Below are 18,447 nucleotides of genomic sequence, written 5' to 3'. Positions count from 1 at the left end.
GTATCTATAAATATCAATTTGTAACCAAACCCATGCAGGGTGGGCGATAGCCCAGCTGAGGAGATGCTGTCTGAGGGAAGCCCAGGGAATGATGCAGGCACCAGGTGGGGGGTGAGGAACAAGCAGGTTTTGATGCTTTTCCACTTCTCCCCATGACATGGTCCAAGTCACAACACTGTGATTAAAACATAAAAATTGAGATCTGGCTGCTCCAGAGGTTCAGCAAAGCTAAACAGTCCATCTTCAGGTCTGCTTGCTGCCTCCACAGGTCAGGACAGGCCTGGAGGGAGCATCTCCTGCTCCAGAAGAGTTGGGGGGTGGGGGCACCCAGGCTCTGCTCTGATGCTCCCCCAGGGGAGACGAGCTCCTGCTACCCTTGGGTAAAACAAAAGTGGTCCTGCTTTTCCCAGTCTGGTGTCTTCTGGTGACAGAATGGCACTGAGTGGCAGTGCTGCTGGACCTGACCTCTCTCCATCCTTCTCTCCATGAGGGGATCCTGGAGATGAAGCCAGCCAGGACATGCCTGCAGACATCCCTCCCATCGGGGGCTCCATCTGCTTCCCTCCCTCCAAGAGGCACAGGCTCACAGGTCTGGTAGCAGCAAAGGCTTCCAAGCTTCAGGAAGAAAACGGAAAGGCAGGAGAGAGGTGGAGGAGAGGCTTCCTCTTGTAATTTCCCTTCAAGCCAGAAACAGCAGCACCTGACCCTGCACAGCAGGGTCTCACCTGCCCATGCCAAGGCTCAGCACCCACAGTGGCAGCAGGAAGGGGAAGGATGAGCATCAATCTCCCCTTTTCTTCCTCACTGAGGTGGAAGTCAGGCCTTGCTTATCAGAACTTTGATTATCTAAAAACTCAGCCCTTAACCAGAATGAGGTCGTGTTCCTGACATGTTCAATTGCATCAAAAACAGGCTTGAATATATCAGCCCTCATTTATCAGAACCAATTTATTGTCACTCATATTCCTTGATAAATGTAGGTCTGAGCACTTTTGGCTTTGCTGGTATGGGCAGCACATTTACACTCAAGCTTTTTCCTGCTAAAATTAAAGACCCTGAAAGCACAGGTCTGCATCTAAGCAGGGCTGGATCAGGCATCCCCAGGCAGAGCACTCCAGATGCTGGAACTCTCCTGCTCAGATATTAGAGGTTCCCACCTAATGGGAACACAGATTTGGTCCCAAATTGCTGACATCCATGGAGTATGGTCTCCTTACTGCCAGAGCTGCCTGGAAGAGCCACACTCCAGCTGCTGCTGCTTCCCAGGGCTGGGCAATCTTTCCCAGTGAGCTCAAAACCCTCTTGCAGGAATGGAAAAACATCTCACGGATTTGGGTGCTTTGTTGCTGTTTGTTGTGATGATTCAGAGGAATTAGAGCCGTGGAACATAAGGCAAGTGAGGAAATACAGAGAAGGATGTGGGTTGCCAGTGTCAGCCTTGTGAACCTGCCTTGCTCTTCATCCTCTGCTCACTTCTGCCAAGGGCTGCTGGGAGGGCGTTGCAAGAGAAGTCTGGAAGTGGTATTAATTCCTGATCTATCTGGAAAAAAAAAAACTGGAAGCAGCTTGGTTCCACTCATTTAGAATTTGATGTCCCTTTCACTATGCAGGCGGGCTCAGTACCACAGAAAGCCCCACCCAGAGAGGACAGTCCTGCTGGGACAGAGTCAGCATGCACAGGGAGCTGGAGCTTTCTGGCTGTAGGTGCAGCAGACATGCACAACATGAACAGCCACCTCCAGTCCAAAACCATCCCCTCATCCCTGAGGAACCCCAGGCACATCTCACCACAGAGCTTCCTGGCCTCCAGCATCCTTCCCTTACTCTGACTTTCTGAGCACAGTTACTCACTGTTTCAAACACAGAGTGTGCTTAGCCTCACCTTGGACCAACTTTTCCAGCAATTCTGATTCCTAGGAAAAAAAAAAATTCTTCAGTGAGCACCTTCCCTGCAGCTTGAGCAAGCAGCAGAGCACAGGCAGCACTTTGCTATGTGTGAGGAGGGGGTCAGGCAGCAGGGGCTCGTTACCAGAGCCAGAGGGCAAGCAGGCAGCATCAAACACTCCAGGCACACCTCCTGCAGAAAGTCACCCCGTCTCTGAATCTTTGTACTTGGCAATCAGTCCCACACAAGGCAGAAACATGGCTTATTAAAGCATGAACTGCTGAGCCCCTCGTTAAATGCCAGCCTCATCTTCTCCTGGGGGATTATTTACCCTGCAGATGGGGTTACCGACCCTGGAGCAGCAAAAAGGATTTCTAGCAGAGATGAGGCAACTGAGGCACGTTTGCCATCCATAGGGTAATACCATGCTGTCTCACAGAGAGGCTGCTTCCCACACACATCAGAAAATATCCAGTATAGCTGCGTGCACACAAGGCATATGTTTCTGTATAAGGTATCTATATAGTGGAGCTCCTCTTTCTGCTTTCACTGTGTTTTATCTTTAAATTGGGAGAGCTTTTTAGTAGCAAATCATCAGAGAGGAACTGCTAGTTACCAAGGAGATTCTCTGATGAATCAGAGACTGACTGGTATAAGACCTAGACAGGCTGTAGCTTCTTAATTTGCGAGACCTTACGTTTTGAACGGGGGAGAAAAAGATCCTCACACAACTAACTGTGGACCTCAGCAGCAAAAGCCGCTTTTCTTTTTGCTCAGCAGCAAACAACAAGAGCAGAGCATGGGAAATCAGTGAGCAGCCGGAGACGAGCGGGAGCGCCTCTCCAGCACGCTCTTGACTCAGAAGAGCAAACACCACCCAAGGACAAAGTGGTCCGATGGAGGTGACTGAGGGAAAGGCTGGGAAGCCCCTGATTTCACAGCAGCACAGGCAAGGGCACGCAGGGATGAGCGAGCACTGGAGAAGGAGCCGCACGCCCGCTCCTGCACAGCCCTGACGCTCCGGGAGCAGAGGGTGCACGGGCAGCCAGGTGCTGCCTGGCCACGGGCTCAGCACAGTACTGGCACTGCCCCAGCCCTGATCTCCTTTTGCTGCCTGACTCCTGCAGCTTCCTTCCAAGGAGCAGGTGAGAGGAATGAGCTTTGCCAAATGACAGAGAAGGCACCTACTCCACAAGGAGCGTCCTGCCCTCATGGAAATGGCCATCATGCCCCACTGGAGTCACGGCAGCCAAGGATGTGCAGGCAGGTTGGATTCCAAGAAGAGTCTTTATAAATGTGGGGAGAACAAGGAGCTTCGTGAAATAAAGTTTGGAGAGAGAAAGCTCAGCTTTTTTTGGGTTGGCTTTATTCAGAGGGTCTTCACACCCACTTCCTTCTGACAGCTTGTTTCTGTGTAGTTGTTGAATTCTGGTGCTTTGCCTCTATTTAAAAACCAAAAGTAATTAAAACTTCCTGGGAACTGTGAAAGCAGCAAGAAATACTTGGACACATTGAGAGACGAGATATTTGGAAGCCTTCTGCTGGTAGATAGGCTGTTTTCCCAAAGGTGGCAGCTACAGAAGTTCGTAGATGAGAGGGAAAATCTCCCTATCGCATCCCATTGAAATCTCCATTTTAGGCACCGCTGCTCCACTGCTGCTCAGGTAAACCTGATCCTTATGGGGGGAAGCTGCTGGAGGGGCCAAGGCAATCGGGATGGGGTCAGTGGAAGAACTTAGGGAAGTGCTGGGGAGTGGGGAGTAAAGCATGGATCAGAGCACATTCAGGTTTGACTGCTAGGTGCACACTGGAACAGGATTTCCTGGAGTGATTGCACTTGACAAGGGGCTGGCACCAGCCAGGCTTTAACCCAGGAGTCGAGTGAAGGGCATTTTATTAGTCAAACAGTTTCAAGTGCTGCTCTGAGTTATAAATTACACTTGCTCATCTGAGGAATGAATTCGCTGTTGGTAGCATTTGTGGGCTGGAGCTAGAGGCTTACAGAAATGTCTAACTGATGCATATTGTGATGTTTCAACTTATTAGTGTACCCTGTGGACCTCATTTGGAAAGCAAAATACTCCAGAATGCTGCGGTAGAGACTGAAAACAGCATATGGGGTAGGGAAGGGACACAAGAAACACTCTCTGACAGCAAGCTGCTCTCAGAACCACAAAGAAACACTGTCAGGAGATTCCAGGCTGTGGCTCACAGCCAGGGGGGAACTCACTGTCCGTTCCCCTGCAACTTCACACACAGGAGTTCATACAGCATTCACTGGCAGTGCTCCCCAGCTGTGTCAGGCAAGCTAAAGGTGTAGGAGTAATAAATTAAAACAGGCTGCCAGCTTTAATGCACTTATTGGGAGTTTGGGTCTTATTTGACTTCATATTTATGATCTTTCTTCATTTTAGGGTGGACTTGAAGTCATGCATATGTTTGCATTTAAAACAGAAAAATACTGAGGAAGCTGTAACTGCACACAAACTTCCCACTGACAGAGCACAAACTTCCACACCCTCCCAAGCTTCCAAGCATTGTGCTACACCCCAGCAGTGCCAGTACTCCAGCCCTGGGCTGATTGGGAATATCCATATTCCTCAGAATGCATTCAGAGTTCTTCTGTCCAAATGTGTACAAGCAGCAGGAGCTGCTGGAATAGGAACTGTACAGGAACACAGTGATTTCAATCCAAGAATAGCAAACAGGCAGGTTAGAGATTTACAAACAGAAAAACAAAGGCAGTGAGCATTTAAATAATTTGGATAAAAACTTGAAGCTGGATAGAACAAGTGTCCAGATGGGAACTTAAATATTCACTTGCACTCTGTAGTAACATAATCTGAAAAGCCTTGGATGTTGTTTGCTTGTGATTTTTGCTGCACAGTGCAGTTGATCTGAGCACAGGGACCAGCATAGCAAAGCCCCTTGTGATGCGATCCCTGGGCTGGAGCAGTACCTGCATTCTGCCTTTGCTTGTGAATTCTGACTGCAGTAAATGAGTATGAGATGGACAGTGGTCTGAAGAGTGGCTTTGGAGTTAGGTTTGTCACCACAAACATTTGCCTGTTTGCGGTGAATGAGGTCCAGGAAAGAGGTGAGGATTCATGAGGAATGTACACTGCCAGGTGAAGGGTGGTTTCCACCAAGCAGTGGGGCTTGACAGCACATTTGGTCCCTCCTACTAACCCGCTGTGGGAATGAGGAGAGATTTTGTTAGATAGCACTAAAATACAAAGAGACTGAGAGGCAGAGCTTGCTCCAGACCTCTGCACATTCTTACCTGGTGTTTCTGGGCAATCAGTTATTCTCAGCACACAGAGTGTCTGTGGCTGAGCACGGAGTCCAGGCACTGGGGAAACTTATGAAACAGCCATACAGATTAGCTCTCTGTCATAATCTACTCAGTCCCACTGGAGGAAATCCTGTCTTTCCCTAGGAGGCCTTCACTGCCCCACTAGAAATCTTGTCATTCTTCAGCAGCCCCTTGGCAGGGCAGATGGGTTTTTCCTCACAGGGATGCCCTGCACAAGCCTCAGTCACTGGGTCCTCACCACCCAAAAAAAGTGGGTAGATAGATGCCACAAGGTATTGTCCCTGTGTCCCCAGCATGGTGTCCCAGCATTGCCTGACCTCAGCCATCACCCCAGGAGCCCCAAGGCTGCAGTGGGTTGAGTCAGCAAGGTTTAGGAGCAGGACTCAGGACCAGCCCAGCACCTCCCATGCCCTGGAAGGCAAAGCTGTGTCCTGGCACAGCAGGGAGGTGCAGGATCATTCCTAACAACCTTCTCTGAATGACCCAGATTGCATCAATGAGCTCTGGAGGGAGCCTGCAGCCAGTGCTCCTCAGATGGGAGCGTAGGATTTACAACATGGGCCCCAAGAGACACAAGTAGCACAGCCATGGGAAAAGAAAGCAAAAGGCCTCAGCACCCTTCCCACCTTCAAAGCTGCTAATTGTTTCTTATTTCCCTTTCTACTTTTGCTTTTAAAGGAGCTGGAGAAGTCACTTCTCTGTGCTGCTTTGCATGCCAGGTACAGACTGCTGGGAGATCCCAACACCAAGCACTAAACCTCCCAGGTCCAGTGCCTTTCAGGCTACTATCCAGAATGCCAGAGGCAGCCCAGCAGACTGGAACATTGCATGCATCCAAAATGGACCAACATCCCTCCCCTTTACTCTTCAGGATCACCTGGTATGTCAGTGTGCCCTGAGCCAGATGCAGGATGCTGTGCCAACAGAGGGCAGGGATAGCAAACAAGTCTCCTGGCTTTTTGCATGCTTGTTCAGAGGCTGCAGACACAGAAGTACTGATGCTTGCAGCACCCTGCAGGTCAAGGGCAGCAAAACTGAGTCAGTGAAGGGATCTGCATAAGCTTCCTGAAATAATGCTTGGGGGCATGTGCCAGGAGTTCCCACTCTTGGGCACAAGAGCGTCCCTTTGGAGCACTGCAGCTGGGCAGTGCCTGTTGGGCTGAACAATCCTTTTGGCTCATGTAATCTAGTTTAAATGCAACAAGCATCCCCCCCATGCAGGTGTGAGCCACAAGCAGCATTATTCTGGACACACGAGCCACTCAGAGCAACACTGCCTCTCTCTTAATGGAAAAGAGGCATCACAGCAGTAGCTACACCATGGACCATTAACTTACTGCCTGGCAGATTGATCCTAGACTTTAACATGCATTTAACTAGAGGTTTAGAGCAGAGGTATTGCAGTGCAGCACTTAAAGGAACAGCTTTAGTGCCGCTTGAACTCGGTGGCAAAGCTGCCTCTGGCACCTGTGTGACCAGGGACTCACTTCTGTGTGTCCAGGCAAACAATGTCAGGTGCAATATTTGGTTGTTAACAAAAAGTATGAGGCAGTATAACTTCATTGAGTGTTTCGCCAGAAATTAGGCAGAAAATTACTTAAAATTAATTTTAAATAATTTTACATCATTTATGTAAAACTTGCCCAGTGCAGAACTGAAGATGTGCACTTCTGAGGCAGCGCCACAGATGCTAGTAACCCTTGTGCTTCAGGCACATCGATATTCCTTGCTGGGTTCCATCCAGATCAAGTTGGCTTCATTTAGCACAACACAGGCACATACCTGCCCCTTAGTGCCCAACCATCATCTCCCAGCTGCACTGTTGGGGTGTGTAGGAGGGATAAGAGGCCAAATTTCTGTATAATACCTGTCAGTTTAATTACAGCTTGCTCAGCAGAGCCTTGCCCATTTCTACAGCAGGTCAGTTGTACCCCTCAGTTGGTAACCTGGCCTTGCTAACTGGTATGTGTCCAGCAGCAGCTATTTTCTTCCTAATATCAATGGAGATCTTAAATTGTCTTTAATTTGAGCTTTCAAAGATCCCCATTTCTCAGCAATTAGCTTCTGTACAGGGTTTGAGATGAAGAGTAGCCTTCTACACTAGAAATATGACAAACTGGAAAGACTGTCTATTTTTTATTCTGCTTTAATTCTTAGCTCTGTTGTTGATGTGCAAAGGCTGGCGGGGAGACGAAATGCATCCCATATGAGGGAGGCACAAGTGAAAAACCTCAGAAATGCTTTAAGCCCATCCATGTCCCACCCACACGCTTACAGTTGGGTTTATTCTGCTTAAAACTGAAGTCTGATCCCTGCTAACAACACAGTAATTATCTCTGAGTGAAGGAGCTGTGAGGTTTTGAGGAGCACTGGACCTTTCAGAGGCAGGGGAGCCTGCTGGGAAGCACTCCAGCACTGCCAGATCACCTGAGGGGTCTCAGCACTGCAGGCTTCCCTCCAGGGACCAGCAGGTCAGCTTTAGGAGGCAGAGGTCATTCTTGGGATCTCCTGAAAGCATAAGGTCTTAGTGAGGAAGGAAAAGAGCTTCCCCCGCCTCACCTCATCTCCAGCCCTCTCCCTTCCCACTAAGTACATGTCCATGCTTCTCTGTCCCCCAGCTGGGCCATCCTCATTAGATTTCCCACCCAGGCCTTTTTCTACCTCCCCAGCTGTCCTCAAGCTAAGGCTCTACATCTGGCACTACAAAGTGCCTTATTCTCACTCTCTTCCCATCCCACTGCTCTCTATCCCATGGCCTTCTGCCCTCTTGCATTGTCCCCACACCAGCTCCAGAGCTGGCATGACATTCTTATCTGTGCTTCTGATGGGGTGCTTCCAGCACCTCAAAAAATCCCTCCAGCCAAATTATGGAAGCCATTTAATACTACATCTGACTGGCAGAGGCATTGAACTACTTAAAACAATTGCATTTCTCACCAGTTACAGATAAAACAGACTCTTTTAAATCACTTTTTAATCATTAAGATACGGCCTGATGTGCATTACGAGATTATTAACAGCCCCATAAGTGAAATAACAGATACAAGACCAAAACCTAAATCATAAGCGTTTTCAGATGCCTGTAGATTAATCATTTTATATCTCCATAGGAGCATTCATCAAGGCTTTCCATTCTCACTAAGTCTTAAAGCCACAAGACAGCTCTGTTCCCTGTTGCAGCTTTGCCTTTCCTACAGGAGGCAGAAGGGAGGGAAGGCACTTGCTTGCCTCCAAATACAAGTTAATGAAAAATATGCAAGAGGATGTAGAAGTTTTGATTCCTCATTATTCTGTTTCACTCAGTGAAAAAGCAGTGCCTTGCTGTGTCTATCCTCTACAGCAATTATAGAATTAATACTGCTTTTAAGGTGTTTTTTTCTTCAGTGCTTTCTTGAAAGTACACATCCACTCCTGATCTCATGGGCTCAAACTGTTCTGTTGGTATTTTTGAAATTGATTGCAGACTCCTGATCCATAAAAATAAACAACACCACGAGCAAAACAAGAGCACAGGTGCTGATGAAAAGTGCAGTCACTGCTCAGAATCTGTGCTTGTGGTTACAGAGACAAAAACCCACAGCCTCCTTCCTGCAGCACAGGGGCCAATTTCCCTCCATTTGGGGTTTAAAGAGATGCCCACACAGCAGTGCCTGAGCTCTGTGTAGCCCTATGGAGTGCTGTAAGTGCTCAAGAAGCAGCACAGCTTGGTTTTAATTGCATAAGCACACAGCTTGTTCAAACTCCACTCAGGCTCACACTCGAGGATCTGAAGTGGTCTTTAGAGCAGTCACAGCGCCGGATGCATCAGTCTCCTTTGCATGCACATAAGGTGCTTGAAGGCTCCCATCCTTGCTCCTGGGGTACAAATCACAGCATTTCCTTTTATGCTGGTGAGTCAAAAAGATCAGCAAATTGCTGGTGTCAGAGTGGTCAGGGAAAGCAAGACAAAAGTTTGAGCAGAAGGGCTCTACCAGGATTCGCTGTAAAGCATCGGATGAGTTTAATCCATCTCCTCTTTATCTTTACAACCACGCTCAATGGAGAAGCAGTGCACTTCATCAGGGCACCAGGAAGCCACAGCACTACTCCCAGCCCAGTACCTGCAAGAGGGACCATTGTGTCATGCACACAACCCCCCATTCCAGACTGGGCATTTTTGGTTTTTTTTGTTTGCACCTGACACGAGCACCCAGCCATGCTCGTAAGTCAGTCAAAGCATCTGCAGCTTCCACAGGCAAACCCATCATGTGAGACAAATGGTTCACTTGTCCTCACCATGGTTAATGGCCATGAACTTGGAGGCTGAAATTTCAGTTCATGCCAAGGAATACAAAAATCATCAATAAATTCTGTCCACAAATAACCGGAGAAGTCCTGAGCTGTGCTACAGACCAAGGATGGGAAGAAGACTCGTTTATGCCTCAGTTGTTTGTGATCACTCCAACACTCCCAAAATTGGCTCCTTCAGAATTCTATTTAATGAGTTATTGCTGTAGCCTAACCCAGAACAGCTCAGTGGCATGTCATTAGATGTGCAGTCTGACACTACAGACAGCTGCTGCCACCCGAAATCGCCCATTAGAGCGCGTGCACTTGTTCAGCTCGAGGCAGCGCCTTCAGAGCTGCAGCACCAGGCCAAGAACAACCAGCTACTCAGGTCAGGCAATTAAACCATTACATACCCCCCAGCCAGGCATGCCTATGCTGTGAGGAAAGGTAGTCAGCTGGGAGAAGGGAAAGCAAGTCCTTTGTCCCTGATCAGAAGCATTACAGACTGGAGCTCCCTTTTGTGGGACCAGGGCCAAGCTATTGCTTCTCAAAGGACCTGGCCAAAATCCAGCCCTTAAAAGAGCATTATCAATGGCATGTTGTTAGGTGTCCTGAGGAAGAAGATATCACAGAAATATGGGCTATCATTCATTATTGCTGCCAATTTTATAGGACAAATGTCAGCATAAAACAGCCAAGGCCTCGTGTTTCTGATGCCAGCAGGAGCTCACAGCCCTGGAAAAGCAGGCCAGGCACCCCCATGCCTGGCACCAGCTGGGGACAGGGCCACCATTGAGGGTGACCACAGACAAGAGCTCAAATGCCCTGCCAGAGCTCAAATTTGTGTCATTTTATATCTTTCCCAAAAGTGCTTTTTCTTCCTCCACCTCTAACTGAAGCCCTGACTGTGCTTTTCCCAGCGAGGTGACTTGGTGCCCACATGAACCTTCCGGCTGCACCCTTATGTTTTCCCCCAAGCTGCTTCCCCATCAGGGGTGGCCACAGGAGCACTCAGGCTCAGACTCATGCTGCAAACCATCTGGTACAGGCAGCATCAATCAGCTTCCCTCAGGCAAGGTCTGATTATTAACAGTGGAATTTTCCAAATATTGACTCATTTTAGCCTAAATAATCTCATTCTGTTGTTATTGCCTACAAAGCTGGCTCTGCTTCACCTTCTACAGTACTTCAAAAGTGACTTAGCTGCATCAAAGATATCTCACATGTAACAGCACCAGAACCAGGTCAGGTTTAGTGCAGTCCATCAGCTAAACTGAAACTCCCAGACCCCCATCTGCTCCTGTCAGGCAGGGACAGGCATAAATCAATACACTCATCTCTGCATTCTTTTTCCATCACTGCGTGCCTACAACAGGGAGGGAAGCACATGCACTGAGCCTTATTGAACTTTAACATAGATTACAGTGAACACAAAAAGTGGCATCTGGTTGCAATATAATATACACATTTCACCCCAGAGGGGTGCAATTCAGGGAGTAAAGATATTTTAAGAAACAATGTACATATAAACAGGAAACACATCAGACTACTATACACAGTACCTTGGAACACAAAGAACAATTTTCCACTTGCTTGCAGCTCCCCATTCTTTGGTCCAACACCTCTTAAAAACAAACAAACAAACAAACAAACAAAAAAACCCCAAATCCTCGAAATTTCTTCACAACATCTCACAAAGAAACACCACAGAACAAACCCCCAAGGCTCCCTCTCTCCTGGGTGAACTATTCCCCTGCTCGCCATCAGCCTTGATGATGGGCACCTGGAACCCACAAGCACCGAGCTCATGCTGGGCTGATTGCTCTGAATTGCCACGGTTTCATTAACTTCAGCAGATCCCTGATGATAATCAGTGTCAGCTGAGGATGCAGGAGCTGTTTCTGCTATTTGTTTATGAGCCCAGGCAATGTTTGGAGAGAGTAGATAAAATAAAATGTTATTTTTCTTTTTAAGCCTGAATTCAAGAGGATGGTAGCTACATTTAACTTGCTTGCAAGCAAAAAGATTTGCTTTGTGGTACATTGATTCTACCTCTGAAATTCAGAGCTTTAGCATCCATTTACTTAGAACAACTTCAAGGAACAGCAAGCGGGAGGTGGAAGAGGTTTTGGATGTTTTCCTGTTGCTAAGGAAACTTCCTCTGTGGTGGCTCTGTGCTCACACCAGCTGGGTCACTTGGGCTTTGCTTCTCCGAGTAAAGGGTGAGTCATGGCTGGAGAGTAAATGCACAAACTTCCTAAGGGATGCCTTTGTCGTGTGCTTCCACTCACAATGAAAACAAAGATTGTTAGCAATGGTTCATAATAAAAAGCTCTAGCCAGTCTATATTAATACTTTAATTAGTAGTCACATATTACCAATTGTATCTAACCCTTCAAACACACAAGAAAAATAAAACTATTTTTTCCACACACTTTTATGGGTCCTGTCAGCATTAGGGTACATCATGCCAAAAATCTCTTGATGTCACAACACTGCTTTCTTGTTCCCCTCACAGGGTACAGCCAAAATATTAATTACTCAACACCAATACTCATTTCTGAAACAACCAGTAATAGAATTTTGCATGTGAGGGACTAGTGTCCAACCATAGGTTTCAACTTCAATACTGATTCCAAAAGAAGAAAGGAGTGGTTATTAACTTTTACCAAACCAATTGAGTGTGCTGACATACAGGAAGATGCTGGTGAAAAAATGTGTCACACACATGATCATTTCATACACTCTCACCTGTAAATTTTGTGGTCCCTTTACACCCTTGTGCACCCTGTCTCTGAGAAGCCACCAAAGCAATAACTCCTGGTTTTGTATGTTTGTTTCAGGTTTTTCCCATCTTGATTTTGTTTCTGCAAATGGTGATGAGTTTGACATAGGACCAGGTGTTTTTAGGCTATCATGGAGTGTGGGTATTACAGATGTCCATTACAAGGCTTTTGTTAATGATAAAAGATATTGTATCTTTCTACTTTAAGGCTCCATCTGAATAATCGTACAAAGGCTTGGTTGAGCTTTCAGAGCCTCATAGATCTTCAGCATGACCTGAAGCTGTTCTGATGTGCTCAGAAGTCTGAATCAGGCTCCACTCTGCTCCTTCTTGAAGTTCTGGTCAAACCTTTGAGCCAGACAGCCACAGTTGGTATTTCTCATCTCAGTGTTTTTCTTCAGCAACCTCATGGGCCCCCTAGTTTGGGCAATACCTGTTCAGTATTGCCTTGGAATAGATCAGGAATGAATCCCAAGGACCTGGCAGAATGTCTAAATAATCAAATAGCTCATCAAGCTGTACTGAACTGAAGAAATGAGCATTCAGTGAGTTGTTTAACTCCACACACCTTCCTGTAATGCAGATTTCATCTTGTTGGAGCATTTGGAGGACCCTCAGAAGAAGCCAGGCAGATTTTATTTTGTGAATATAAATCACTGTGAAAAACTGGTGAGGGCTGAGCTCCTGCTGTGGAGCCTGAAGGCAGTCAGAGTTTAAGGGTTTAGGCTGCCTGGTCCTGTCCTGCTTGGCCCCTGGCCTCTCTGCTTTGGTAAACAATGCAGGCTGATCTCTGCACGATGCCTTTCCTCAGGGATACGGCTGCTTTCTCTCAAAGCCTTCTTACAGAAGTTTACAAGTGCCAAGATAAGCATTTAATCTCCTGCAGGGCTTGTGTTCAGCATGGTCAGGCCATGTGCAGGAGCACTGCTGCTCATGCCAGAGCACCCACCCCAGCAGGACAGCTGGGGCAGCTCACTTTGAGGGACTTTAGGCAGTGAGTTTGGGGACTAAAATTTAACTCAAGACCCTCAAATCAGCATTTGACTGATTTGGCACCGGCTGAGGCCCTTTGGTATAGATCTGTTTGTCTCCCCCAGGCAGGCTGCCTTGCAGCAAGTCCTCATGATTAATTTTAAAGGAGACATGTAAGGACCTGCATTACAGTTGGGATTTTAGAGCCCTGTGAGCCCCCAGGCTGGACAGTCTTGCAGTGCTCCTCTCCTACCTCTGCTCACCTCACTGCTTTGCAGCAGCCACCAGACCAGGGAGGATGCTGGATTGTTATTTATTTGTGGATCTCAACAAATGCAGTGTTGGATCTTAAGGGCAGGGGTCCTCCACATCCCTACAACATCCCCTCTACCAGATGTGTGTTGAATCTATCAACAAAATCTTTTAATATTTCACAGAATCATTTAGGTTGAAAAAGATTTCTAAGATCATCAAGTTCAACCATAAATCCAGTACTGCAAAGTCCCTCTAAATGTCCCTAAAATATTTACCCTGTTTTCTACTGTCTTCTGTGAAAATGTACCTTGGCAAACACTTACCATACTTCATTTACCCTTGATTTTATGGGCCTTGCCGGGGTCATTTCCTGTATGCTGTTAGGTGCCTCCATTTGCTCATGTAGGCTGCCATTTCCCCAATCATCAAGACATTACTAGACCTCTATGTAAAAGCCTCTCAAAAGTAGAAGAATGAGTTTTAATAGTGCTTCTCATTAGTTTAATGGGAGGCTTGTTTGTTTTTACAGTAAAATAATTGTTGTGGCAATTAATCAGCCCCACAAACAAAACATTGTTACGGCTTGGATAGCGAAGCTCACTGTAAACCTTTCCGAGGTGAGCTGGAGTACCCCCTCTTAAGCTTGGAGGGTTTGGCCTTAGGATTCCAAATTATGTTCCAAATTTTCAGACATTCCAAAGCTTGGAAGGTGAGATGAGTTAATACCCAAACGTACCTCTACTATCGAGGCAGCACCTCCAAGTGAGACCTGATTCCATCTTGGCTCAGACAAATGGTAAATTTATCTGTTGCTGCCACCTGTGAAACAGCAGGGAGCTGGAGATGAGTTTCCTCAGCATTCAGCCCCACAGGCCAGGGTGTTGTTCTTTGTTTCTGGAGCTAAAAATCCATCAGCCTTCTGGGGAGGAAGAGGGTGCAAGGGTTGATAGCTCAACAGTGCCACAAGCTGTTCTGCCTGCCATGATGGGACTCTTGTGGGAGCCCTGCTTCTGGTTTTGTCATTTTGATTTTTTTTTTATTTTCTACAGCCTATCTGAAAGAAAAGGTCTAATCTTATGTGATATCAGGCACACAGTCTCAGATGAGACTGTGGAAATGGTTTGTGCTACACCCATGAAACAACCAGAGCACTTTGGGTGTGAAGATTCAATGACAATTCCTCAAAGGCCCTTCCAAAATGTAACCCAAAGCCCTCAAGTGAATATTTGACTTCCTATCCACTGATTACATTTCTAATTATTAATAAAAAAACAATGACTGATTTCTGAACCAAGACTTTCTGAGGATTTAACAGCTTGGCATTTGAGCATCATTGACTTTGTTTCACTGAATTTTCCCATCCACTCCCTCAGCTAGATGTTACCTTCCAACACAGAGCTGCAGGGCCAGCCCTGTGTCACGAAGAGCCAACAGGCAGCATATGGTGACATTGGAAAAAGGCAATAAATTTTCACATGTGTTTTGGCCACTGACTGCAGTTGTACATGGCTCAGAGAGGAAATCCAAGAGCAAGCTCCTCTGCCCTCCTATCAATACCTGAATCATGCAGGAGGTCATGGGTTGCATCCAGGGCTGCCAGAAAAATTGAACCCAAAACCAACCTAAACTCCTTTGCAAACTTCATGCCTCTATTCTCCAAAATATGACTTGCTTCCAGATTGCCTTAAAAAAAACCTTCACCTAACTTTGACCTCAAATCCTTCTGTTCCAGTAAGGGCTGAGAGAAGATTGCTCTTTAGGACTCCAGCACTTGTTAATACTCCTAAAGAGATTACTCAAATCTCCTAAACAAATATCAGAATAGATTCTGGATTAAGCTTGGGTGCTAAAATGACCTTGCTGATAAAATCAGCATCATCAAACCTCACAGATTGAAGAGGGAAGCCTTGGATGTAATTCTGACTCGGTAGCTATTATCATGGTAAGTTATCAGACTGCTCTGCATCTCCCTCCCCCTATCTCTAATTCTCTTGCAATATTCCTTGGGAATTGGTACGAGAAGTGTCAGATCTTCCAGATCCTCGTGGGAAAAACAATATACTGAGACAGTCACTGGGGCTATGCGCCACCCACTCTTTTCTCTCACTAACACTATTTGCTTTTCCCATTTTGGGTATTTGAGTTGTCTGGTTTGTTTTGGTGTCAGCACGAGGCTGGTTTGTGGAGTATCCCAACTCCCGTACTGTTCAAAGTGCCATGGATCAGATGTGGATTCAGTTTTGTGCATTTGGCAGGGTGGTCAGGCACGTTGGTGTACCCTGGGGTCCAGCATGGACCATCTCCTTTGCCTGCCACCTCTGAGTGACTTCCCCTGTCAGCAGATAATGCCCAGAGTTATTTTGGTCCTGTGTCTGTGTGCAGTTTCCTTGGTGTCTCACTTGGGTTTCAGAAATAGTTAGTCCTGAAAATACTGATGTGGATTTTGGCCTTGTAGTAGATATTTTCTTAAGGACCAGGAGTGAGTTGGTGAAGTTTGTGTTAAGTATTTTTGTCATTGTGTTGTGGCCAGGAATGAATCCCAGAAATTTTCTCAGGAATCTGTGATGAGCATTTCACAAAAGAGGGGTCATTGCACCACTTTCAGCCGACATCTCTTCTGTTGTTGTTCCTCTACAGTTCTTCCATAACCCCCTCAGATTTCTGTGCAAAATCTCTAGTGTATGTAATGGGAAAAAATTTAAATCCAGTAAGAATTAACAGGCTATTTAAAAAAAATAAAAATTCCTTAGAGGGCAAAGTCCATTACGACTGAAGCATTTACATTTACTTCCAAATCTCTTTACCCAATTTTCAGTTTAATTTAGTCATTTGCTAATCCTAATTTTCCGGCGCTGTGCTTACAATATCTAACTGAGTATCATTCATGTGGAAACACATTAAAATTCTGCAACAGGCTGGAACTTACAGCCTCTGAACTCTTGTCACTTTGCTACTCAACTGTCAACCTGTAATGGTGGGTCTGACTCCCTCTCCTCACAAACACATTTGTCACCAATCCCTTCCTGAGCACTCTGCTCCATTTCTCTGGCACTGTTGTCCATTATGGCAAAAGTCCCACCAAATTTCAAGCACACCTAATGCAGGAACACAACTTTTTTCCAAAACATCTCTTCATATGCTATTATTTGGGTTTCCTTTGGTCTTAAATAATTTAATGCATTTCAATGTTGATGGTGTGGTGTGTCAGGCATAGAAATAGCAAATAACTGTACTGTGCCAAAATAGTGGGAATAGTGGGATTTGTGCACAGCAGTCAGAACTGAGAAGTTGTGTGTTGTACACCCCTGATTCCCAAGTAAAAGGATGAGTGATCTGGTTTTGTTCCACTGAGAAGGGCTGAGTTTGAGCAGGCAGATCCAAAGGCTCTGATCCCATCACACAACCCCAGTTCCCCCACTCGGGGTGGAACTGGGCTGGGACTCACTTCTGGCAAAGAACCATGCAGGGCACCATGGTGAACCTGGCCCTCTGAACCCAGCTGGGCTCACAGGGATCAAAAGTGTCTGTAAGGACCCCAAGCTGAGGCTGAAAGTGCATCCCCAGATGAGGCAGCTGAGAGACACTTTGTACTCAGTGGTGCTGGCTCCCTTCCCTCCACAGCTGCCTCATTCACTCTCTTCAGGGGGTTAGATTTCTGTGAGCTAATTTAAGGAGAAAAGCCTTTTTAATCCGGTATCTTACAGACTCAGAGTATGTATAGTTTTATATTGTGAACAAAATATGAATATTAAGCTCTTTAGGCAGGGACTTTGTCTTCTGAGATCTCTTCAAAGCCCTTAGCATGCTGCTGGTATTACAGGTGTAAATACCACAAATAATATAATACAGTTTGGATCCCAGAGATCTGTTTCTTTGGGAATGGGCTCACAAAGTGTATCTCTTTGTTGGACAGAAAAGGCTCAGGAATGAGGACGCCTTTCCCAGAAGTGCTGAGCCTTGACCTGGAAGAACTTGGGGTCAAGAGCCTGCTTTGTTTTACGTTCCCTCATAGTTCATGAGACTCTTCTTGCTTTGGTTGCTCCAGTTAGAAAGGGACAGCCTGCCCGAGGAACAAAAATGCAGTTTAACATACAGAGCACTCCTTTGAGAAGTGGACAAGATCTGTTTAACCCTGCCAGATAACAGCCTGTAGTAGCTCCAGGCAGAAAGGGAGAATGAATTCCTCAACCAGATGAAGGCAAAGAGGGGGAAAAGGACTCAAAAAAGTAAAATCTTTGTAGAAAAGAATATGTTATTAACTGAAAAAGTAATTTAACAGAATAGTAATGTTCTCATACCACTGAGCAAATCTAATACCAGCTCTGCAAATTTAATAAAACTGCAGCAAAGGCAGAGAAGTTCAATCTGAAGAGCACTTTCTGAGGCTGAGGCCAATGCCTGTTAAGTACAATAGAAATACTTCATCAGCTTCAACACCAGCCAGATCAGGTGTCCACTGGATTTGGATTGTCAGTGGCTGATATTGTCTCCACAGAGTAATCCACTCAAACTCGTCATGGTGATTAAAGTTACATCTTATTTCCACAACAATACAAGCAAATTCTCAGTGTGGAATAATAACCTCCTTTAGATTAGAAAAGACCTTTAACATCATCAAGTCCAGCCACTAACCCAGCACTGCTGAGTCAACCACTAAACCATGTCCCTACATGACTCCTCTACATCTCTTTGAAACCCTTCCAAGGATCACTATTCAACCACTTCCATGGGCAGCTTCTTCCAGGGCTTGACCATCCTTTTGGTGAAAGAACTTTTAATAATAGCCATTCTAAACCTCCCCTGGCACAATTTGTGGCCATTTCCTCTTGTCTTCTCACTTGTTACTTGGGAGAAGAGACCGACCCTCACCTTGCTAAAACCTCCTTTGAGTGGATTATAAAAAGCAATAAATGCCCCCCCCCACACACACACACATCCTTCAGCCTCCTTTTCTTCTGGCTAAAC

General features: G+C 46.2%; 1 protein-coding gene across 8 annotated transcripts in view; it reads left to right on the top strand.

The window, feature by feature from the left end:
- The window catches only part of KCNMB2 (potassium calcium-activated channel subfamily M regulatory beta subunit 2), a 138,824-nt gene that overhangs the window by 85,618 nt on the left and 34,759 nt on the right, over window positions 1-18,447 (top strand). The window contains exon 1 of one of the 8 annotated variants that reach the window (XM_038145697.1): window positions 2,320-3,549. The exons of 5 other annotated variants lie outside the window; for them this stretch is intronic. In XM_038145697.1, coding sequence (XP_038001625.1) covers window positions 3,476-3,549 — 74 coding nt within the window. In that variant the 5' untranslated portion in view covers window positions 2,320-3,475. Of the gene's footprint in view, window positions 1-2,319; window positions 3,550-15,334; window positions 15,425-18,447 lie in introns of those variants that run through there. 2 more of the 8 variants (XM_038145696.1, XM_038145700.1) reach the window with 2 other exon arrangements.

The sequence above is a fragment of the Motacilla alba genome, chromosome 9 (genome assembly GCF_015832195.1).
Source record: "Motacilla alba alba isolate MOTALB_02 chromosome 9, Motacilla_alba_V1.0_pri, whole genome shotgun sequence".
NCBI classification, from domain to species: domain Eukaryota; kingdom Metazoa; phylum Chordata; class Aves; order Passeriformes; family Motacillidae; genus Motacilla; species Motacilla alba.
The sequence above is the reverse complement of the archived record's forward strand: the minus strand, read 5'-3'. Positions and strand labels throughout refer to the sequence as shown.